The 26306-nt window shown below is 32.3% G+C and overlaps 1 protein-coding gene across 4 annotated transcripts; it reads right to left on the reverse strand.

The window, feature by feature from the left end:
• Positions 1 to 855: 855 nt before the first annotated feature.
• On the reverse strand, positions 856 to 8970 carry LOC146915034 (protein DETOXIFICATION 34-like). Of its 4 annotated transcripts, none has more exons than XM_085717601.1 (8): positions 8672 to 8970; positions 5193 to 5262; positions 4637 to 4886; positions 4273 to 4329; positions 2985 to 3223; positions 2753 to 2871; positions 1996 to 2082; positions 856 to 1207 (listed from the first exon to the last, which is right to left on the reverse strand). In XM_085717601.1, the coding sequence occupies exons 1-8, from the start codon at positions 8927 to 8929 to the stop codon at positions 1160 to 1162; spliced, it is 1128 nt and encodes a 375-aa protein (XP_085573727.1). In that variant the 5' UTR covers positions 8930 to 8970; the 3' UTR covers positions 856 to 1159. The 4 variants fall into 4 exon arrangements, with proteins under 4 accessions (XP_085573727.1, XP_085573726.1, XP_085573724.1 ...); XM_085717600.1 differs by having other exon boundaries at positions 4637 to 4909; positions 5177 to 5262; XM_085717598.1 differs by having other exon boundaries at positions 4637 to 5262.
• Between the last annotated feature and the right edge of the window lie 17336 nt (positions 8971 to 26306).

Raw genomic sequence — 26306 nt, forward strand, 5'->3', positions numbered from 1 at the left:
TTATAGAATCCGAACGGCATAAACACCTCGTAAACACCTCAATTTTGCTCCTCACCGGGTTGTAATCTTCAGCAAGGTAAGCACTTTTGAGGTGTCTAGCAATCATTATACTAGAGTTTTGATTGTAGGAGAAGAGTCTTGGAGACTTTCCAAATAGGTACTATATGACTTGTGAGCACAAGGAAGGATGTGTAGAGGAATTTCTACCTATGGTACAATATGTAATGTGGATCGAATTAAACCCTATCATCTTATGCTTGGTTAACTTATTAGTAACATAATTTTTGTATCTTCAATTAAAAGATATGAAACAAGTATTGGACATGTTTATGATTAAGCAAGCCATTGGATATTTGCCATCCCTAGTCATGAGTGGCTATTATGACAACTCTCTCTGTCCAAGTAAACTTTCTTCTCCCTGTTATTTAGTTTCATTTTTTTTTGTCATAGTGATACATAGCAATATTTGTACACAATTGTCTACATAGCAATATTTGTACACAATTGTCTAAATGGTTTTTGAATTGAATCACAATGATAGTTGTTTATAGTTGAGGTGCGGATAATGAGTACGAGTATGAAAACTATCCACTTTAGGTATTAAAGTTGCTACATATGCCGGTACGAGTAATTTTTCAAGCTGTAAGTATGAGACATGTTTTATAGTATCCTACTCAGACCTTACTCATTATCATCTCCATTGAAGCTTAACTCTAATATTATCTTGAAATTTGAGTTGTACACAACTCAATCCTGCAAATTTATCTTCTAAAATTAAATGTCTCACTTATAAATATTAGGCCATATCTCATCAAATATACGAGCTGTAGTCATAAAGAGCTAACTAATCTAAACTACGTATAAATTTATTTTACACCATTAGATTAATAGGTTTCATCGTATCTCATTTGATTCAATAACGAGACTTATTGATCAAATAACAAAAACAAGCTTGTGCATTGCACGACACTTATTTGACTTATCCTAGCCTATTATATATCAATAAACAAAGAAGAGCCAACTAGCCAAATTAAGGGATGTATGCCCTTATAAATTAATTATATGACATGTAACTGCAAATTTCAATCTGCAGATTTTCTTGAATTTGAAAGAAGCTTCTCACACAACATTAATATCATATATGTCCTTTTGAAGGTTGTTAGTTGTTAGAGATCCAGATTTGCATGCGATTTGCTGTTTGCTCTACCTGCAATCATATTCCATAAATTACACTATGAAATACTAACATTTAGCACTGCAAAACTTGAGTGATTTAATTTATCATATCATCACTCAAATAGTTTATATTTTAAATTAGTTCTCTTATGGTGTAGATATTATAGAGACTAAAATCAACGTTAACAAATATTAGAGATTTAAATTAAAACAAGTTGTAGGAAACTAAAATATTTACATTTTACTAAAGTAAAATATATTTTTAATCCCTATAAAATCACGTGCTTTCAAGTTTAGTTCCTATTAAATTATAATGAATTTTTTTAGCTTTTTTGGTCAAGTAACATAATGGTTCGAAATTCAGCCCTCAAAGTGAATAATTGAAAAATACAGTGTTTGAACCCCATCTCCTGCATATCGCAATGTTCATATCAATTGAGTTATAATCAGGATGACAATTATAATGTTTTTTTTTTTAAAATAAAAAGAGGGATACTTATAATTCAAAGACTAAATTGATGGTTTATGAAAAATAAAATAATACAAGGTCTAAAAGATGATCTTGGTATCATAGGATACAAATCACTCATTGCTAGAATAATTAACAAGGCATATACCACATTTTTTTTGTTAAGTAGTCTAGCGACTAGAAATTCATCTTTTATGGTGAACAAGTAGGGTGTCCAACGTTTAAATTTCGGCCCCTGCATATATTATATTATATCCCTAATAACCGAGCTAACCTAACCAAGGAAAACATAGACTTAATTAGATGCTAAAAATTGTTATTTTTTAATTAAAATAATCAAACATAATTACCTCCTCGGTCCAGTTGGTCTTACAAATAATGATTGTGAGGACTATAATCTGAAGAATACTTGCGCATATCGTGCCTCCCCAAAGACCCTAAGCCACAAGATAAGTTGAACATTAATTCCTTGGTCGATTGCCAAGCAAAGTAATGTTACAATGACAAATTTAAATGTAAATATTCTTTGCACCAAAAAAATGTAAATATTCAAAATATACGCAACAATTTTTAATAGATAAGTGGTGACAAGATAAACCAGAAACCACTTTTAGTGAAGTAAAGTGAAGTAAAAATATGTTGTATAACAATTTTTTTTCTTTTCAAAAATTTAACTCGTTCTAACTCAAGACCCCGTATACTTGCCATTTCATGTAAATGTCCTTATGTAAGATAATGGAAAAAACCAAATCCATATATTGAAAAGAGATAAGACCTAATATTTTTTTTTAGAAGAGGCCTAATATATATATATATATATATATATATATATATATATATATATATATATATATATATATATATATATATATATATATATATATATATATTATAGAGTGTAAGTATTGGAAAAATTCAAGTTCCATATTGAATAGAGGTAAAACCTAAAAATAGTTTATAAAGAGTAACACTCTTCATCTTCAAAGTCCATTTTATAAAGACGAATTATGTTAACATAAACACTTAATATAGGTAAATATATAAGAAACTTCATTCATGATTTAGGGAGGATACATTATTTTCTAGAGCAAGAATTTAGTGTTATACCTTGACCCCTAAATGCTGGTTGAAACCAAGGTAAATTGCAATTGGGAGTCCAATAATGTAATAACATGCCAAGTTTATGTAACCAACCATAACTTGCCATCCACATCCAATGACCACACCTATAAAAACCTCCTCAAAATTAAAATGTAAATAATAGTGTAATATAACAAGCACTCATGAGACTATATGTTATAAATTAAACATTTTCTAGTCAACCAAGCAAAGTAATTACCTGATATAGTTTGTGAAACACTGTTGAGAACCATGGTTATACCAAGAAAGTATGCTAATTCACTAGCAGCATGTATCATATCCACACTTTTGGTAAAGATGATGGCAAATTCTTGTTTACTCAAGAAAATAACAGTCATGAATATGATTCCAATGAGAAGAGACTGAGACATTGCCACCAAGAATGAGTATTTGGATGCTCTTGGATGCGACATTCCAAGTGTATGAGAGACACGAACACTTGCAAGACATTAGAATCAATATATAGTCAGTTTGAACATTGAAAAAATTATATGGAAAACTATATAATCAAAATCAACATCTTAGATTTAATTTTATTTTAAAATTTATTTATTTATTGAGAAAAAAGTGTAGGTGTCTATGATTATGATGTGTAAATTCAGTTGCAAGAGTTTTTGTCTTATGGCATGAGGGGACGAAATTCAAATTCCTTAAAAATAATGTAAAAGGATAATTAATGTCACTTTAAAAGAATAAAATTATAGATGAATTGAGTCTCAAGTAAGTTTGTTAAAATCACGAGTTAACATGGCATCGTACGATTCCACGAGTCTAGGTATACTCAGCTAAAAAATTATAGAAGGATTTTTATTTTTTTATTTTTTATCTTTTTCTCTCATCTAACTTGTTACATTCAGTTAACTTCCTTTGATTTTGTTCATGCCCATTTTCTTATTTTATAACTGAGTTGGAAATTTGAATATTGACATGTTTACAATATTATATAAATATATATGTCATGTATATATTGGTTTTAATGTTATTTCAATATGAGGTAAACTCGTATGAGACTACGAGCCAATTTCATATCAGCAAAACGAATTCACTTCAACTCTCGATTTTGACAACCTTTGTCTCGAGTTCATGCAAGACACATGGCTCAATGAGTGTTTACAATATATGTTTACAGACTATCACCAACCAAGTACTTAGATTGACAATAAATTCTAAGGCACATTTGTTACATATTAATAAAAATGATTATGCTAACAAGAATAAATACCAGCACTTTGAAATTGCTTAAAAAGTGATTATGCTATACAAGAATAAAAATGATTATGCTAACAAGAATAAATACCATTACTTTAAAAAGTGCCCTAAGATTATTGTTTAAGAAACTTCATCTTGAAAAAAATGCAAATCAAACAAATAGAAAAGTTAAAATTACACAACTTTTTATGTAAAAATTACTCCTTTAAATTGCTTAAACAATGCCCTAAATGTAATTGTTAGTATTTTCCTAATTAGTTTAACTTATAGTCACTCACCTTAATGATGTACTTACTCCAAGAAGCAGCATGGAGTTCCAACCCTGAACATTAAGACTAAAAGCATAAAAGTAAATATATGAAGAAAACCAAGAAACCAAGAAACTTTAAAATTAGAATTTAATTCACATGTACACCGTCGGTGTAGAGATTATTGACACTGTCAACCAATCATAATTGTCAAATCATTAAAAATCTTTGACTTTAATTTTAATTAATTCTTAAAACAAATATGATTTATTATGATTTGTTGACAATGTAAAATATTTTACACAAAATATAACAAAATTCAATACAAAAGTAACATTGGAAAGTTAAAGTGTAAATATAAGTGAACGAAAATTATTTATTAACTTATACTTACCAAATTGAATAGGAACCAAGAGCAATCACAGGATTATCAAGGTGACCAGCAAGAAGAATAATGCAAACACCATACCACTGTTCTAACCAGATCATTCCAGATGAACCAAGACTTAGCATTGTAAATTCCCATAATTCCCTAAATGCCATCCAAGACAATCCATTCCATCCTTCTTTGGACCAACCAATGACATAAATTACCAATGCAATAGAAAATATCCATCCTGAGATATTACTTGCCATTGCTAAACCTATCATTCCCCAATCAAATACACTGATGAAGATGTAAAGTAAACCATTTTGTATGAGTAAAAACAATAGTGATAAGCACATAATAACATTAACTTTGCATTGTGCTTGAAGAAATTTCTTGATGGGTAAAATGATAGCAAAGGAAAACATGCAGGGAATTATTTGAATTGCATATTTGCCAGCTAGATCAGCTATTTCTTGTTCTTGGCCAAGAAATTTTAAGATTGGGGTTGCATATATATGAATAGGCAAGAGTAGTATGCATGTGGTGAAGAGTATAATCCATGACCTTTGAAGATAAATACCAGCACTTTGAAATTGTCTTGCACCATAAGCTTGGCCACAAAGTGTTGCTAGTGCAGTTGACATACCAAACTGAAATTTTACATATGAAATTTAGTTATACATATTTTTGTTATTAACAAATGTTACTGGTTAATTGTTTAGGTGACAAGAGATTTTTTTTTTTTTAAGGAAAGGTGACAAGAGAAATTGTTAGCAGAAAAGAAAATTCCAAGATCAGTTCACTTTTAGTCTCTCATTTAAAGTAAACTCATATAGAATTCATATTTTTAAATACAATTTTGTAGAAAAATTTATAATATTATAAGAATCTCTCCAAAAAAAATATTAGAATTTTTTAACAAACCATGAATTAAATATTAATTTTTATATTTTTGATGGTTAAAAATTCATATTTAATTTACGTTTATTATATTTTTTTTGTGAACGATTTTTATAATATTCTACACATTTCTGCACAATTTCATTCAAAAAAAATACAACAATTAATTTAAAAGTAACGACCAAAAGTAGTGATTGAAAATTTTATAAGAACGAAAAGTATTAGAAAAATTTTAGAAAGAAAAAAACGAAAAAATTAATATATTTATTATGACCAAAAACATATTTAACCTTCAATTTTTAAAACATAGACTAAAATATATCCCTTAATTAAATTAGGTTATGAAACTTTAAACAAGTACACAATTTTTTTTGAGAGGAACATACATTAAAATATAGGTGGTTTCTATGGTGCAGTCAAGAAAATGACTTTTTTGAAAAAGTCATTTTGTTTAGCCAATAGCATAGTTCTTGATGTCATGTCAACTAATGTCTTTGTGAAGGTCCATTGTAAGACTAAATTTTACTTTATTACAAATAAGTCCCTGTACAAAATATTAATTACTTTTGATTTATTAACATATTTTATTTAAGATAAAATCATTTTTTTGTTATTCATTTTGTTCGTTCTTTCTTCTTCATCTGCAAATTATTCATTTTTCTTCATCTTCTTCCCAAAATCGGAAACATGTTCATTACTGACAAAAAATCCCCAAATCTCAATAAACCCTAAATTTACCACACTCATAAACACCCCCCCCCCCCCCCCACCCCCCCCCCCCCCCCCCCCCAAATTGACCAATGGTCTAAGCATTGTGATACACAAGTTTATGTTAAAATTCATATGGTACAGATAGAAGGTTCAACCCAATCAGGAACAACGTGATGAATATAGTGTTTGAATTTGGGGATTTTTCTGGGATTGTTAAATTTAGGTTTTATTATGATTTGGGGATTTTGAGTTTAAGGAAAAAGATGGAAGTAAGGATATTCTAGCAATTTGAAGGTGTATTTAGGTGAATATTTTTGTGGATTTTAAATTTTGATTTAGAGATGAAGATGAAGATGTTCATGTGATTTATGCATTTCTTTATTTTCAACAAAAAAAATTCTAAAAATAAAAGTACTAATAAAACTATTATTTCATTATTTTTTAAATAGAAAAATGATAAAAAGGATTGACCTGTGCATTTTAAGGAAGATAAATGACTAAAATGGGAAGAAAAAAAAGATAAAGGACTGATGTGTTACAATTAAACAAGATAAAGGACTCTAGTGTAATTTTGCCTAAAAAATAATAATAACAAAAATGTTTAATTTTGATTTAATCAGGACACAATTGCAATAAGTAAAACTATAGTTGTTTACCGTATGAGCAAATGTACAATACAAAATATAATTTGATGTGACATGCATTAAATACACAAATGCATTATGATTGGTCATTCTAATGACTTCATCAAAAAGTCATTCTAACAACTTCACCATAAAATTTTCCAAAAATATATCCTTATATTACCAGTAAATTAATTTTTGAGCAAATATTAAATGTTAGATTAAATATTATAAAGTTGTCTTGGGAATACCGAGCAGCAGATTGCCCAAGAATTTTTGGGTAATAATAATATGGATAATGTTTCATGAACACCCTTTTCTTCATACATATTATGGACCACTTTCATAGGAGAGTGTGTGAGTGTGTGAATGTGAGTTTTTTTTGTGTGTGTGAGGGCCACATGGACACATGTCATAGTTGTGTGTGGGTGTACAAGTGGTACATGCCACCTAAGGTGGTCTATGTATCACTACTCTAATACTCCCTCCGTTTCAAAATGAGTGTCGCTTTAGCCCAAAAAATTTGTTTCAAAATTAGTGTCGCTTTCAGTTTCCAATGCAATAATAACTTTTTCTTTTCAATTGTACCCTCCAATTAATACTCTGCACACTACTTCCAAAGTATTACTTTTAAAACTAACCAATAGTTAATAAGGATAATTTGGTAAAATAACCATTATCTTTCTTTTAATCATTGCATTTCTTAATATGTGTGTAAACATCTAAAACGATACTCATTTTGAAACGGAGGGAGTAATATCTATCGGTGGAAAGTGTCCGTGAAACACAATTGCCTAATGTGATGACACTGGTCCCTCCACCTCACTGTTGTCGTGTAATGCAGAAAGACTTTGAATTACTTTGTCATGCAGGGGCTTTGGAGAACAATGAAAGCAGAACCTTTCACTTCTTATCTGACCAAGAAGTAGAATAAACAACTCAACAAAATCAATTTGTATAACATTGAAGAGATTTTTTGAGGATGTCGACTGAGTTAGGATGTCTTTTTCCTTGGTGTCACTATTAGTTTACTTAAAAAAAATATTATTAATGTAAATTTGTTATTTCCTTCCACTAATTCCCTTCCTTTTTAGACCAAGAATAACACATAACTAAAACCCTTCTACAGTTCTACTCTTGTTTCATCCTCTACATTGAACTAACTAGACTTATGGGTATAAATTATAAACTGTTTCTAGTAACTTGAAACTATACAAGTCTCGAATGGCTTAAATTTTATTCTTACATCAAAATTTAGAAAAATATCTAAAAGTTGGTTTTAATTCCTAAAATTGATTCAAGAATTTTCAAAATGTACTGACTCTATTCGAAACATTTGCCTTCCTCAACACTGTGTTGCGTAGGTACGGGTACAGTATCCAATACGATACGGCTATCGGTATGAAAATACAGTTGTTTTAAAAATATTAAGGTATGGGTATGTCAATAAAATCATGAGTTTTGTTATATAATATAACATGAGATGACTAAATTCTCGAATTTACAACAAAAATATCACAAAAAAAAAAATAGTTGGTTACAGCAACAAAAAACTCATATACATATATAATACTATATTATCATATCATATTAATATATACGAGAAAATCATATCATATTAATATATACGAGAAAGTCACAATTTTACTCACAATAGAATAATGAACATAAATGGAGTACCACAAGTATTCTACGCGTACTCGGTACAGGTAAGTACCTTTACAGGTACTTCACCGTTTTAGAAGTACCCATGCTTCAAAGCTCCCACATAAACATAATACAAAACTTTGGATTAATGAGAGTGATAAGAAAGATGCATACTAACCAGCAAAGAATAGATGCAATTGATGATACTTTGAAAAAGAGAGAAAGAAGAAAGCTCAACGTCTCCAAGATGACCAGCATAGATGGAAGTTGAAGTGTTTGTGAGGTACTGAAACAGTGAACACAAAGCCACTGGAAGTGCTATTTTCCATATCTTCAATGCCTCACTCCATAAAACATGTTTAACATCCTTCAAACTTTTCACTGGCAAGTAGTCATTTTCTGAAGTAAAGCTTTTGATCAGCAATGGTGTTTCCATATCAGTTTAGAGATTCTACTCCACAAGTTTTTCAGACTAATTCATTCATAAACTTCTAATTCATTCATAAACATATAAGATAAAAAGACTTTGTTTTTTTGGAAGTGTAATTGTCTTTAATTTCTTTTGTTGTCATGTACATTAAAAGCTTTTTGTCGCACGTAAAATAATAAAGACAAAGTGGGGACTAGTAAATTATTTGGTAATAGTACGATGCAATCACTTTACAGCGTCGGCAATTTACTACTACCAATCACTTTACACGGTCGCAATTCCGTTTGGGGAATTAGTCACTTTAGTCCCTGAATAGGAAAAGAGTAGTCACTTTAGTCCCTGAATACAAAGAAATTGCAAAACAGTCACTGAATGTAGACTTTGTTGGTCAATTTCAGGGACTAAAGTGACTAATGGAGTCTACATTCAGGGACTAAATTGACTAACGAAGTCTGCATTCAAAGACTAAATTAACTAAAATAGTCTACATTCAGGGACTATTTTGCAATTTATCTACAGTCAATGACTAAATTGACGATTCCTTTCCTATTGAGGGACTAAAGTAATTAATTACCCATTCCGTTTCGAAATTGCTTCTGATAAGGAGTGACTTAACTTGTCATTTCACATCAATCAAAAATATGGAAGTACTACTATTCTATAAATGGATTGTTCTACCAAAAAAAAAAAATTCTATAAATGAATAATAGAGAGTGATATCTTTACTAAATCACACTCTCTATCTTCGATTATAAAATCATTTAAAAAAAGTGTTTGTTTTTAAATATAAGATTAGCTATACATTTTTAGATATATTTATTACTTTTTTTGTTATATTTTTTATTAATACTATCAATTGTTTTGGAATACAAAAATAATTACTCCTTCCATTAATGAGTGATTTAATTTGTCATTTCGTAGAATCCATCCGTCTTATATTAGATGTCTTCTTTTCTGTCCATATGAGCATAACTCAGTTGTTAAGGAAAATGCATATAATATGCAAGGTCCGGGGTTCAAACCTCAGCCACTACAAAAAAAAAAAGATGTCTTCTTTTCTGTGCTCGTGAGCTTAGCTCAGTTGGTAGGGACTATGCATAATATATGCAAGGTCTGAGATTCAAACTTCGGTCACCACAAAAAAACGATGTCTTCTTTTCTATTTTTTTCTTGTCTCAAATTATTTATCCGTTTATAATAACAATGAATTATTTATTATTTTTTCACTAACATAACATTATTTATTATTCACTCCGTCCTAAATTATATGTCATTCTAACAACTTCACATATATTAAGAAATAAAATTAATTTTGTATATAAAAGAGTAATTATAGATTATTTTACAAAAATATCATGCATTAATGCTATGAAAAACATAAATAAAAAGAACTAGAAAAAGATAAAGCAATAAATAATAAATGACATAATAAGAAAATTAGTATTCATTAGTCATTGATATTGTAAAATGAGATATAATTTAGAACAATTTTTTTTTTGCTAGAATGACATATAATGTGAAAGGAAGGGAGTATATTTCAATATTTATAATTAGTCCACTAACTATAATTAATAAGAGTGTATTGATAATTGCTCAAAAAAAAGAGTGTATTGATAAATGATACACCCTCCGATCACTATTAGGGTCCGTTTGATGGTCAGGATAGGATAGAGACATGATATGATATAAAGCTGGATAGAGATAGGATATGATAAAGACATGATAAACATTAATCCTATCATGTGTTTGATGCGCAATGAAACAGGATATCATTATAATTAAATGAAAAAATTGCTCTCATAATTAATTAAATATTCTAAAAATGGTATGTTATTAATTATAATAGAAAATACGTGCTATCATTATTTTAAAAATGACAATATTTTCAAAATGGCAGAATATCTTCTAATCCCATCAGGATAATTTCTAACCTAGCATAAACTCAGGATATAAATTACAAAGGAAAATCAGGATAGGATAGGGAAATGATTTATTTTATCCTATCCCTTTGGTGCATCAAACATGAGATTTAAGCAGGATATGATCAATGTATCATATCTTGCCTCCCTATCCTGACCATCAAACGGACCCTTATAAGCAAAAATTTACATTTTATATTCATTCAATTAATGATGTATACAGTCTTTATTATAGACCACATACATCATTTAATGAATGAATCTAAAATGTTGATTTTTGCTTATAATAGTGATCGGAGGGTGTACATATCTTGCTATTAAAATCAACACTATTAATCATTTCTTTAATGACCTTACAAATCTCAAATGAGACGCTTAATATGAGACGGGGAAGTAAATTAAAAAGTGTATAAATATGATAGAGATTAATATTTTATTAAATTAGCATTTATTGTCTGTTAATGTGATGATCATTATCATAAATGTATAATAGAATATATTGATTCAGTTTTCGTCTATTTAAACTTAGTTGATAGGGATATTGCATTATAGATGTAGGGATCGAAGTTCGAAGCCAAGACATCCCATTTATTTACCTACAAAAAGTGAATTTCTACCTACTAAGCTAATCGACAAAAAAAATATTGATTCATTTGAAAATAATAAAGTATTATTAGATGGTAGAATAAAAAACAAATACAATTAATATTGTTTTGAAAATCAAAAGGGTCATTTCTACCTACTAAGCTAATCGACAAAAAAAATATTGATTCATTTGAAAATAATAAAGTATTATTAGATGGTAGAATAAAAAACAAATAATTAATATTGTTTTGAAAATCAAAAGGGTCATTCATTTTAGAACGAAAGGAGTAAAACAAGAGTCTTTCATTTTTATCCACCCATCTCTTATCGAAAAGCAACAAATAATGTAATCAACTAATGTGTTAACTCGTTTCATGCATAAAGTTTTCTCTTATCCACCCATCTCTTATCGAAAAGTAACAAATAATGTAATCAACTAATGTGTTAACTCGTTTCATGCATGAGTGATAGGTTACTATTTTTTTGTCTCTAAAATTTATTATATTGTTATCCTTTTACATAATGGTCTTTTAATTGTTTTTTGTTTGTAAATTTGATCCTCACTTTAAAATAAAATTAATATGATTCTTTGTACCAAATAAAAAAATTAATATGATTCTCTCTCTTCCTAAAATTAGGTGTTTCTTTTGAGTTTTATTTGATTATTAAGAAAATGATTAATAATATTGATTTTAATGATAAAATATATTTAATTTACTAAAACACTATTATTAATTACCATTAGTGAAATAGTTTGATGAATGAAATATAATGAATAAGGTATGTTAGTGAAAAAGAATAATAATACTCCCTCGTCCCAAATTGTATGTCACTTTAGAAAAATAATTTGTCCCAAATTATATGTCGTTTTACAATTCCAATGAAACATTAATGTCACTTTTCCTATTATATTTTTAACTATTTATTACTCTTTCTTCTTTCAATTCTTTCATTTATCTTTTCCATATCCTTTATTAAGGACAATTTTGTAAAACAACTCATAATATCTTTTTCCTACACAATATTAATTACATTTCTTAATATGTGTGAAATGCCCAAAACGTCATACAATTTGGGACGGAGAAAATATCGTTTTAAACACCATTATTAATTACAGTTACTAGATTAGTTAGATGAATGAAATGCAATAAATAGAACATATTAGTCAAAAAAATTATAAATATTTGTTTTGATATTGTAAAAGAAATAAATAATTTGAGATAAAGAGACATTTATTTTAAGATGAAGTGATTATTGTATGAATTGATTAAAATAAAAGATAAATATTAGGGTTAAATATGTTTTTGGTCCCTATAAAATTTGGAACTTCTAAGTTTAGTCCTTACTTAATTTTAATAGTTTTTTTAGTCCCTAAAAAAAACATTTACTTCTAATTTTAGGTCCTGCTAAAACAAAGTTTGTTTAATTATCCTTAAACTCTTAAATTTTTGAACGATTTTTTTAAGAGAAGTTTAGAACACTATGAAAGGATTTACAAAAATTTAGAATTTTTTAACATAAAACGAATTAAATATGAATTTTTTAAAACGACAATAGTTAAAGATAAATGTAATAAAATTTAGACGTGGAAATCAAATTTTGCGATAATTTTCTGCGGAGGAACTTTTAGTAATGTTCTTAACACATCACAAAAAAATTGTTCAAAAACTTAAGAGTTTAAGCATAAATTAAACAAATTTGAATTGAGCAGAGACTAATCTTGAATGCATAATTTTTTGTAAGGACTAAAAGAACTATTAAAATTAAATAAGGATTAAACTTACAATGTCTCACAACCATTATCTCTCTCTCTCTCTCTCTCTCTCTCTCTCTCTCTCTCTCTCTCTCTCTCTCTCTCTCTCTCTCTCTCTCTCTCTCTCTCTCTCTCTCTCTCTCTCTCTCTCTCTTTCCTTTCTCTCTTGTGAGCCGTCACAAAACCCCTAGTTCCTTATCCATCATCCACCAAAGAGGGGTGATTTATGGTCAATTTTTGACCCAAAATCATCCCTCTAACTCGTTTTTCTATTTCCCTTTTATTGAAATAAGTGATTTCACATCTATTTCGTTTTATTTTGTGATTTCGTCGTCTTTGTGCGACGTTGTTTGTTTTTCTTGTTTCTCTCAAGTATTTGATCGCTTCAGATTGTCAGATCAGCTTCGATCCAGTGCAGATTCAATCAATGACTTTAGCGTAATCCACGTTGCAGATCCGGAAACATGGTTATTCCAGAGATTTAAATATAGTCATATGTGTAGGCATTTGTACTTTGCCGTTTTATGCTATTAACATGGATGTTGTGAGCCTGTTCACATATTCATACTTTTTGTTTTTAGCGAATTTGCATTATATCAATGTACTCTTTCAATTTGAATGAATGAATATTTTTATTTTGTCAAAAAAAATGTCTCAATTTTATAGGGAACATATTTAACCGTAAATATAACTACAGAGACACATTTATTTGCCCATCGTGATCGATCGTGGTCATATTAACCGAATTGCTATTGTTCCTTATATTATTCCAATCGGTTGTTTTGTTTCAAGAGGTTCTTGTTGTGTGTTCTATCGTCATCCAACGTTAATGCAATCAATTCACTATACCATGTGTCAATTCACTGTTAGACCATCCCCAATGGTGGTGTCTTTACCAATTAAGACACCGTACCTAATAGGTACCCCCATTGGGGAATTTTTTTTTGGGGGTCTCTTAAGACCCGGGGTCTTATTTAAGACCCCCAACTTTAAACGGGACCTGCACGCTTTTAATATTAAAAAATTGAAATGTAGTGATATAAAGTTATTGATAGTTGATTAGTGGGTCCCATTTAAGAACTTTGTGTGAGATCTGGGTTGGAGAGATTGAGTGCTTATTAGGTACTACTATTAAAAAATAATAAAAGAGTGATGTGTACGTGTGGGACCCATTTAAGTACCCAAAAATGGATGTCTCCATTGTGGATGCTCTTATAACTAAGTTAAATTGTTGTTCGGTGGTGATTTTTCTATTGTTCGGTGGTCCCTGGTTCAGAAATTCACAATTTTTTATGGTGATATCACTTTCACGGAACTCAACCAATATTTTGAGAAATTTAGTGACATCAGGGAGTAATTAATTGTTTCTCACGTTGACTTTGAGGTGTCCAAGTCCTTGTAAGAGTGTAGAGGAATCAACACGTGTTGATGTTCAAAAGTTTTTTTATTTATTTAAGAAAAAGATAAAATTATATTAAAATGATACAAGTTAAGCACAAATATTGAAAAGAAAATATATGATCTTACCTTTGAGAAACTGTGAGAGTTAACTTAAAATTAGGAGTCTGCAGAAAACGTGGCACGATGGCTGGGCAACGTGGCACGATGGGAGGTTTCAGTTTTGAGGCAAGACACTGGTTTTTTCGTGGCACGATGGAGGTTCAACGTGGCACGATGGTGCGCTGGCAGCGAAAAACAGAAACGTATTTTTGGGTGCAGATTTATTCCAAATTTTAAGTAAAACTTTTACTATAAATATAGACCTTGTATCAGACTATTTTGAGAGAGATAGAGGGGCTGAAACAAGGGTTTAGAAAGGCAACAACAAATCTAAGGTTTGTGTAGAGTTTGTCTCTTTGGAACAAACACTAGGGTTTGAGGGTTGATTCACCTTGGGAAACACTATTAGGATTGAGTCTCTTGGTTACGGGAAGAGGCTGGGATTTGGGTAGAATTAGGCGGGAGACTTATTCTTGTAATCCATCTCTTTTGTAACGTTACTCATCATATAGTGAAACGGAGGGCTGCTCTCTCCCCTAGACTAGGTCAATTTGGACCGAACTGGGTCAACAAATTCTTTTGTGTTCTCTTCTTCTTTTCTCTCGCTGTTGTTTTCTACTTTTGGCTTGTGATTATAACTGTTCCATACACTTTGATTTTGGTTGCTTAATTATCCCTTGCTCCACACATCAAGTTGTTATTGGTGTGGTTTTCTCATTGGAATCCGCAACAATTGGCTTCCACCGTGGGGCAAGGGTCAAAGGATAATCAAGTATCATGGGTTCAAAGTGGGATATTGAGAAGTTTACCGGAGATAACGATTTTGGGTTATGGAAGGTAAAGATGGAAGCGGTGTTAATACAGCAAAAGTGTGAGAAAGCTTTGAAGGGTGAAGGTTCGTTACTGGTCACCATGTCACGAGCGGAGAAGACTGGGATGGTGGACAAGGCCAGGAGTGCCATTGTCTTGTGCCTCGGAGATAAAGTTTTGAGAGAAGTAGCAAAGGAACCAACCGCGGCATCGATGTGGGCAAAGTTGGAATCTTTGTATATGACAAAGTTTTTGGCTCATCGGCAATTCCTAAAGCAACCACTCTACTCATTCAAGATGGTGGAGTCAAAGGCCATCATGGAGCAACTTACGGAGTTTAACAAAATCCTTGATGACTTGGAGAATATTGAGGTGCAACTTGAGGATGAAGATAAAGTTATACTCTTGTTGTGTGCTCTACCGAAATCTTATGAATCGTTCAAAGATACCATGCTCTATGGCAAAGAAGGCACTGTTACCTTGGAAGAAGTTCAAGCGGCTTTGAGAACCAAGGAGTTGACCAAGTCCAAAGACTTGAGAGTTCATGAAAACGGTGAAGACCTAAGTGTCTCAAGAGGGAATGGTGGAGGTAGAGGTAACCGAAGAAAGAGTGGTAAAAAGTCAAAATCTGAATGCTTTAACTGTCACAAGATGGGTCACTTCATGAAGGATTGTCCGGAGATTAATGGTAACTCCGCACAAATTGTCACTGAGGGTTATGAGGATGCAGGTGCTCTGATGGTGTGGTGTTGTTTGGAGGATGAAGGTGATGTTGGTCACCTTGGGATTGATGCCTAGTGGAGCGGTGTTCGTCTGGAGAGACGTTAAACACTCAACATCAGCCTGGAGAGGCGGTGGTAAGAATACTCATGATCAGCTTGGAGAGGCGGAGGCAACAATACTCATGATCTACCTGTGGAGGTGGAGTTTCAAGGTTGAAGACATAGTGGGATGTACGCATTTGCTAGTTGAGGTAGAGTACGCTCAGCTTGAGGTGGAGTTGAACACACCGATAATGGTATGACTATGGAGGACCTTGGGTGCTATGCTCTATGGTGAGAAAGGGATTTCTTCATAAGGTTGAAGAATGTATAGCACAACTTGCGGGATTACTCTAAAAGAAGGCCAAGGGTGATTGGATGCAAGGAGATCTTCAAAGAAGCGGGAGATGTCCTGTGTTGAAGATGTCATGGTGAATGCTTGTGGAACTACCTAAAACTCCTTGTGTAGTTAGACTGCAAGGACACTTCGAGAAGACGGAAGACGTTCCGATGGCTGAAGAGGTTGAAGTAAAGGCTTGTGGAACTACCTAAAATTCCTAGCGTAGTTGGACTGCAAGTACCTTCGAGAAGGCGGAAGACATTCCGATGACTGAAGGGATTAGGGTGTAAACTTGTGGAGCTACTTGGTGTAGTGGGAACAAGGGAAAGAGCAGCAATGGTGGTTGATGGTTTGACATCATCACTGATTTGAAGTCAAGGTGGAGAATTGTGAGAGTTAACTTAAAATTAGGAGTCTGCAGCAAACGTGGCACGATGGCTGGGCAACGTGGCACGATGGGAGGTTTCAGTTTTGAGGCAAGACACTGGTTTTTTTGTGGCACGATGGAGGTTCAACGTGGCACGATGGTGCGCTGGCAGCGAAAAACAGAAACGTATTTTTGGGTGCAGATTTATTCCAAATTTTAAGTAAAACTTTTATTATAAATATAGACCTTGTATCAGACTATTTTGAGAGAGATAGAGGGGCTGAAACAAGGGTTTAGAAAGGAAACAACAAATCTAGGGTTTGTGTAGAGTTTGTCTCTTTGGAACAAACACTAGGGTTTGAGGGTTGATTCACCTTGGGAAACACTATTAGGATTGAGTCTCTTGGTTACGGGAAGAGGCTGGGATTTGGGTAGAATTAGGCGGGAGACTTATTCTTGTAATCCATCTCTTTTGTAACGTTACTCATCATATAGTGAAACGGAGGGCTGCTCTCTCCCCTAGACTAGGTCAATTTGGACCGAACTGGGTCAACAAATTCTTTTGTGTTCTCTTCTTCTTTTCTCTCGCTGTTGTTTTCTACTTTTGGCTTGTGATTATAACTGTTCCATACACTTTGATTTTGGTTGCTTAATTATCCCTTGCTCCACACATCAAGTTGTTATTGGTGTGGTTTTCTCATTGGAATCCGCAACAGAAACTCTTACTTGGTCACAGGACCAACACTTCACATTTAGGCACACACCTATATAACTAAAAAAATTAAAAAGAAAATGATTAAAGTGATATTGATTGATGTAACTATTTTATTTATCTTTTAATTTTTTTGATTTATGTGTGTGCCTAAATTTTGTGCATAAATGTTTGTGCCTACACAAGACTTTCTCCTTACTTTGGTAAGAAGAACAGCCACAAGTTTGGTGGTTTTACACGTTTGTTGGTTTGGGATGACGGAGTGTGTATTTGCAGAGTTAGCAAGAGTTCAGAATGAGGGTTAAGCGTTGAAAAATATCGTACATTTGAGAACTATGAAAAGTACTCTTATATCGAAGGAGGTGCATGTGTCGTTATAATGACAAAGAGTTGTTGCTCAGTGGTTACAGTTGTGGGTCCAAAATCTTCAAGTGTTACAATATTGTAGTTATAGGAGCCGTTACGATTTTGTGTTTGAATGGGTGCCTCATTTTTCTACGAGCACCTCTCACATGAGAGGGGATGTGAAGTAAGTAATTAGTCCAAGAATGAATTAGGCTTGTTTTATTGGGTCTGAAATTGCTCTGAGCAAAAGGCTTTTGGGCAGTCAAGAACAATATCAAAAGAAAGAAGAAATTTGTTAAACTACAATATCAGAAGAAAGAAGAACAATATCAAAAGAAAGAAGAACAATATCAAAAGAAAGAAGTCAACACTTTGGATCAGAAAAGAAGTAGTCACTCGAAAGTAAGGGAAGGCCTGACTCTGGATCATAAGGCTTTGAGTCTCTCAGGCTTGGAGTCACTCAGACTTTGTGATATCTAGACTCTGAGGGACCCAGAAGCCAAGTTAGCAAAGGAATTTTAAATGTACCATCAACAACATTATCCATATCAAGTAATATTGCAACGTTCTTGATTGAAGCTTTTCAAAGACTCAAATTATGCGCTTGCACCTCTCCAACACCTCTCAAATCCTTACCTATACAAGGAGCTGAAGACTTGAACAATAAACATTAGACTATGCCATTCTAATCGTGCCCTTGCTCTATCAAATTCAAAAGTGCATAAAATACTTAACAATTTCTTACTAAATTCATATCTTAGAAATTATAAGTCTTTAGACTATATTCTGTTTTATAATCGATTACACCTCTGATTATATGTCAAGTGTAAAAGCTCTTTATTATTTGTAAACTCTTGGAAGTTTCTTTCAGTTGTGATTGAACATTTGCAAGTCATTTGCTTGTGTGCTTAAGCTTAGGAAGTCTCTTGGTTGTGATCTTGAGCAATTGTAATCAGTTGTGATTATAGTCAAAATCCCTTGGAAGTGCAAGGGAGACTGAACTACTTCTAAATTGTATGAGGAACTAGTATAATTGCTTTTCCTGCTTTCTATCTCTCTCTCTCTCTCTCTCTCTCTCTCTCTCTCTCTCTCTCTCTCTCTCTCTCTTATATATATATACCCCTATCTCTCTATCTATCTTTGTGTTTTATTTACACCGCTGCATTCATACTCTGAGTCAGACTCGGAACAACTTCAGACTCTGAACAGTTATAAACACTTAGAAAAAAAACAGAAAAAGCTAACACAATTTAACCCCCCTTCTTGTGTTTTTCTCACCTTCAGTTGGTATCAGAGCATAGTCTGTGCTAAGTAGCTTAACTGTGTCATAGTTAAAGATCCATAGACAAGAACATGTTTGCTGATGAAAGTGGTACTAGACCTTCTGATTTTGGTAGAAATAATAATTCATCTGTCAACTATGATTACAACATTTCCAATATTGAGAAGAACAATTATTGTGAGAACTTCATCCTTTAATGGAGATACTAAGTTTTCATGATGGAAGAGCCAGATCTACAACCACATCATAGGCGTTGATAATGAACTGTGGGACATCATGAAGATGGGGTCAGTTTTTTTATGATGTAGAAGGAATGGTAGTAGACAAGAAGCGCTTGAATGAGGCTTATAGAAATATTTATAGGAAGCATCACAGATTACGTGGAATTTTTGTGGATGTTTTGCCTCATTGAGAATATACTAAGATTGTGGATAAGTCTACTGTTAAATCCAGATTTGAGTCACTATGTTATATATATGAAGGAAACCAACAGGTAAAAGAGGCTAATGATAATCAATTGTTCCATCGATATGAGCCTTTTAGAATGAAGGAGGATGAAGATATTAAAACCATGTATTCAAGGTTTCAATCTCTTGTATCTGACCTTCAGTTTCTGAATAACAGATATAATGTTTCCGATCATGTCAAGAAGATTATTTAAGTCTTCATGCCAGGTTAATACCAATGGTTACAACCATTCAGGAAGCAAAGGATTTAAACAAGTTAAGCTTGGAGAATCTGATGAGTTCTCTTAAAAGTCATGAAATTGAGCTTTTATTGGAGATGAACCTGCTAAGAAGTCCAAATCTATTGCTTTGACATCTAAGCAAAAATCTGCTAAGGCTTTTTAAGCTGTTGAATTTGGAGAAGAAACTCCTGATGGAGGGTCTGACAATGATTCAGATCTTGAAGAGATGACATATTTGACCAAGAGAGCTCTTAATGCACATGCAACTCTCCAATGTCTCTCAAATACTTGCCTATATAAGGAGTTGAAGACTTGAAAAATAATAACAAGACTCTGCTATTTTAATTGTACCCTTACTTTTTCAAATTCAAAAGCGCATAGAACACATAAGAATTTCTTACTAAGTTCATATCTTAATTCTAAGTTCATAGAGTCTGTTATGTTTGTAATTTCTTACACATTTGATTGTATACCAAGTGTTAAACAAATACTTTATGAACAATGAATTTAAACTAAATATTTTATTGAATACGTACATTATATACAGCTAGACATATTAATATTACTTCATAGATTCCTAGCTATTTACATAAACTCCCAACACAAAAGAGAGTTTAATTATCCATAGAATGAATAACTGACAAAACATAGTTGATAGATGTTGCAGATGAATCAATAAGTTTGAATCCAAGTTTCCTATCCCTTCAATGGTGTCTCAAATTCTATGTCCTATGTTCTCTCTTTATTGATTCATTTTCAGAGATTACCTCTTTAGAAATGAGCTACACCTCTATTTATAGAGCTTTTGTAATTTTAAGTTCACTAGGCGAAGCAAGACTTGCCTAGCGAATTGAATTGTCTTATTTGGAGGGAAAAGTCAGTTGTATTTAGATGTTTTCATCTGAAATTTTGTGTTTTGGCTCGCCTTCACCTCACTCAGCTCTCCTAGAGAATAGGGCCTTTCACATATGTCATTTGATACTCTAGCTTGGCTTCCGACACGTGTGATTGCCTCACTTTGCTCCGTATTGATGAGTCATGTCCAAAACCGATGAAAAGGTGTGTCAAACAGACGTAATAGATTTATGGCTTAGTTTAACAATATAAACATTGGGGGTGGGGTGGGGCGGGGGTTGTATTGAATTACTTGTAAAGTAATCCTCCTTTTTTCCCCCAACTTAAGCAAAACTATATAAATTAAACGAGTGCTCCTTTATCTTAAGACATGTGAAATAATTTAAACTAAAATACGAAGGTTCATCGTTCCAACGTTTAAGAAAAATCAAAATTTGTTTAATGAATCAGTTCTGAACTGAATTTTGAAAAACATGGCATGTTTGCTAGGAGAGTTAGGCTTGCCTAGCGAATCTGGCAGTTTCAAAATTGATGTGAATTTTGTCATTTTAGCTCAAAGGGGTTATCAAGTACTCTCTACTCACAAGGTAGACTATATTTTCTCTAGTAGTTGTAATCAATTTTAAAAATATGTCTTGATCCTCGCTATTCTTTCATACATTTCCAACTAATAGCAAGATTAGACATAAATCGACCAAGTTAAAGCAAATAATTGTCGGTCTCCTATGCATATAGTAACACATGGAAAGCTTCCTCACATTTCTGTTTGGTTCTAAGTGATTCAAAATCAGAAGATGTTATTGTGGAGCAATGGGTGAAATGACTCTGTGTAACGTACAATGTTCACATTCAAGTTATCATTCAAGAAAAACAGTAAACATGTACCTTAGCTTTGTACAACTCTTTCAAAGTTTTTATCAGCATCATGCATTTGATGCTGAGATATATATCAAAGTTGGACATCTGGAACTTTCACATTCATTCACATAGACATAAGACTAAGATGTGTGTGTGTGTGTGTGTGTGTGTGTCTATATATATATATATATATATATATATATATATATATATATATATATATATATATATATATGAGTTAGGATCCGTTGACACCAGGTGTCAACGGATTCGTTGACACCAAATCCCAACCATTCATTTAAGTTTGATCAAAGGCTCATAATTTTCATTAAATGGTCTCCATAAATTTCCAACTTTCTTGCTACACCCAATCACACTCTGTTTCAATTTAGTGCCTAAAAAACCAGAAATGAAATCAGCCACCACTTGTATGTACAACCGCCGTTTATTCAAGAATTTCTTTTGGCCGATCTCAAATTATCTAACTATACACTACCAATTATTCACAGCCAGTAAAGTAATTGGCTTCAAACTCAATTTGAATGAAATCATCTCGGTGCTCCCCTTTGTTCCTCTCTCACAGTACGATTAGTTTAATTTTGTTTGATCCAAATGGTTTGGGATCATCCCCTTCCAAATTCCTAATTCACCTAATTCACAGTCTCTTTCTAGTTCTAACTGAACAAAATTCTCAATTTCCAAAAAAAAAGAGGAGATTTAACACATAAATAAAATTCATGAAATTGGAATATAAAAATTTATGAATTAATCGAACTGCATCATTGTTGTGAAATTAAATTAATGCATTATCACCACCATAATTGATCCAATTTCACCATGACATCTCTAAAGAATTAGATAGAGAAAGCACCATAATTAAAAATGAAACACAGGATGAGAGAGAGCGAGAGTCATACAAGAGTGGATTTTTCAAACACATTGAAATGAAACACAGGATGTGAGAGGCAAAAGATCAAGCAGATTTATGAGTATCATATTCATTAACCTCGAAAGAGTTAATAGCCGAGTAGTGGTGAGCAGGTGTGGAACACGTAAACAACTTAAATGAATAAAACACAGCCATTGGATTAATTAAGATTGACGGTTGGGATTTGGTGTCAACCAATCCATTGACACCAACGGATCCTAACTCTATATATATATATATATATATATATATATATATATATATATATATATATCACACAAAAATAACTATTTAATTAAACAAAGTTTAAGTATTTATCTGGACACTTAGGTAATCAAATTTTTACATCACTACTTAAAATCATAACAAGTTTTTAAACCACACAAAGTACGAACATAGTCATCAAAAGCTTAATTATAACAAATTATTAGAGACTGAAATTGAAGGAGAATAAAGAACTGAAAACATTTTAAAATTATCACTCTGTAATGGTGAGATTTTAGTTCAATTTTAATCAATCACTATAGTCTCTAGTATTTTAAATAAGAGCTTTCAGGGCTATTGACATGATCTGAAACATTTATCTGCCAATAATCCGAGTCTGAACTTGCTCTATCACCATCTTCTTGTTCTCCACCCTCATCACTACAAGAAAGCAGCGTTTTAGCGTTGGCTGAAAACCCATTCTACAAGGAAAAAACTGATGCTAACACTGAATTAGCGTTGGACTAGCGTCGGGGTCGAGGGCATATGCTAAAAAATTTGAAGCTGCTGGGTAGAGTCGACTATTTGCCATCCGAGGCTAGTTTAACGTCGGTTTAGCCGAGTTTAAAACTGACTCTTCAGGCAACCGATGATATTAAATTCAAAATCAAAAAGTCAACAAATTCATTTAGAGTTTGCCATACCGACGCTATCCGTAAAATTTATAGTCGGATACACTAACGCTAAAGTCAACTTCAAACCCTCCCCCTAAATCTTATAGAGTCGGCCAATCGACTCTATTATCAAACAAAAGTCAACTAAATCTTAGAGTCAGTTTGGCCGACTCTAAAGTCAAATTCTAAAAGTCAATGTTATTTATTAGATTCGGCCTAATGGATGCTAAAGTCAAGATCATAAAAGTCAACGAAATTTGTTGAGTCGATGTAGCCGATGCTTGATATTTTTTTATAGCTATTTTTAATTTATACCCTGTTCTGCAAAATAGAACCACAAATTTGCAAATCATTTCGTTTCATACTCTGTTTTGCACAACAATACTTCAAATATACTAAATATTTCACTTTATATCATGTTTGTTGTGATGCCAATAAACTAGTTAACACATCAAATAAGCCACAAAAAGTAATATTGTGCTAACATAACAAACACAATCAGTTTAATTGCTATTGTGATACTACAAAATAGCCCAAATCTACAAAATATCAAAGTTATGACCATAATAACATGCTCATATCATAATAGATTGCCAACAAAATAAACACGTCCAAAAAAAGTCGTTATAGTACTGAAAACTACTCTGAAACAACTAAGGTCAGGAGACGCTATGCAATGATTGGTCGTCCAAGATATAATCATAATGAGGATGTGAAAGAGGTTGAGTGACACTACACGATCCGTTACATGTACGATGCTCGCGCTCCATAAATATATTGTTTTTAGTTCAACCATTTGACTCATCAATTCCTTGTTTAGGTCTATAGCCAATTGAGATTGAGCTAATGCATCATCAGCCTTATGCTTAGCTCTAACAGCCGTTTCCTCAGCTCTAACTCTTTCTGCCCTCTTCGCCTCCAAAGACATCTCATACATGGAACCTTGACAATTTTGAGATGTTGAAGTAAATGACGTGCTCCCACGCCGAAGTTTTACAGACAAGTCTATTATTCCATAAACTCCACCATGGGTACGACCCCCTGCAAACTTGGTCCACAACTTAAGTATTGTTCCTCTATCAACCTCTTGCACACCATATTCAGTTGTTTCATCAATCTGGGCTTGTATTGTACTCAATTTCTTTTTAAATGAGTCCTGCTCAATAGAGAAAAATATATAAAGATTTCATGGTATTCATTAACAAAAAAAGCATGTCATGAGGCATTATTTATAGGTAATTTGCATGGTATTCATTAACAGAAATACACGTCGAACATCTCTAACAAATGGGTGACTTTAATGTTAGTGTTTAATTGATCATGGAAAACATAAATTAAACCAGATGGTAACTAAATCATATAGAGCCCATAATAGGTTAATTAGCTACAGGAAGAGATGAAGCAGTACATTAAGAGCTCTAACTTTATTATAGTAACTCTACAAATATTTAACATCTCATTTAGCTGTTTTGCATAAACTTGTAGCAATATTTCCTTCCCATTACTAGTAATCTGAACATAATCTAATTGTTATTTTACAACAAGCAAATTTAATAGGGACACTACAAACACACTTTGAACAAAAAATTTCACCTACATTTAACATGGCCAAAACCATGCAGAAACTATCACCTTTCAGGGCCTATCTCCCAAGTCTCAAGTTGGTGTGGATGAAAGCAAGTAAATTATATTGAACATTTTGAGTTGAAATCTAAACAATCATAACGGGAAAAAAAGGAAATGACAAAATATTCACTTTCATAAAAACAATTACATGACTCTAATCAGAAAGAAGTTCAGAGCAGGGTACTCAAACAACACTTAGATGTATATGTAGACATAACGCTGAAAATTCGGACCACACCATCAAAATTTAAGGTCCCTTCTGCAACATTGAATCATGTTTCTTGATACAAGACTCATCGCAGAATGTTGCAGCATAAAACTCATGGGAAATAGCTAAGTATATTCTATCAATAATTTAACAAATCCATATACGCCTATATTTTGTTTGTGTCTTTCCCACCATAATACTCTTTATCATCGTAATCCCAAGGTATGATAGAAAGACACCAGCAATAGCCAAATGAATGTAAAAAAATATATACAGTCAATAACTTACATATGTCGACTATGATCTACTATCAACCCATTCAGAAGTCTTCCTCTTGTGAGTTTGTAGAATTAATTCATCAGGGGTGCAAATGCCTTCGAAGATTATTGGACTATAAATCATAAAAGATTGAAATATCATTATAGAAATAATTAGTATAAACAATTCAAGTGTCGCTTTTCGTTAATATAAGTGCAATAGGTTTTATTAACATCAATAGACAACTTAGATACAAGACTTCAAATTCAGAGTATCATTTTCACTTACGAGCTCAAGTGCCACATCAATATGAGCCTTGCGGCCTTAGGTGTGGACTGCTTCACCTCTTGCTAAAGCTCGATTTGTCTTATTTTGATTGGAGGATTTCATGAAATCAGGGTTTGTTTTCCAGTAGGTTTTAAGACAAGTCCAAGCATCCGGACTTATCCATCCAGGCCGCTCTTTCTTCCTTGCCTTTGTAAGCATGTCTGTTAGTCGTTTAGCTCCTTTTTGTTCAAACACGCGATAGACAAAACCTTGATCGCGAGGATTCCAAGATACCTTGTCCTGCAAATATCATTGCTTAAGTGGTTGTTCATGTCTTGTACAAAAACTAGACTTCAAATTATAAATAGAAATTGGTTGTGTGACATAAAATAGACTTTAAACAATCTCTGCTATCAAGTATTATCTCACAATTTCTACACATG

Source organism: Medicago sativa, chromosome 6 (genome assembly GCF_051527215.1).
Source record: "Medicago sativa cultivar Bolivia chromosome 6, Bolivia_mono, whole genome shotgun sequence".
In the NCBI taxonomy this organism is placed as follows: Eukaryota; Viridiplantae; Streptophyta; class Magnoliopsida; order Fabales; family Fabaceae; genus Medicago; species Medicago sativa.

Coding starts and splice junctions, on each gene's coding strand:
- LOC146915034 (XM_085717598.1), bottom strand. CDS start 8,929: ATGGAAACACCATTGCTGATCAAAAGCTTTACTTCAGAAAATGACTAC. Junction 4,330..4,636: donor CTTGGTTCCTATTCAATTTG/GTAAGTATAAGT, acceptor TTATGCTTTTAG/TCTTAATGTTCAGGGTTGGA. Junction 3,224..4,272: donor GGAGTAAGTACATCATTAAG/GTGAGTGACTAT, acceptor ATGTCTTGCAAG/TGTTCGTGTCTCTCATACAC.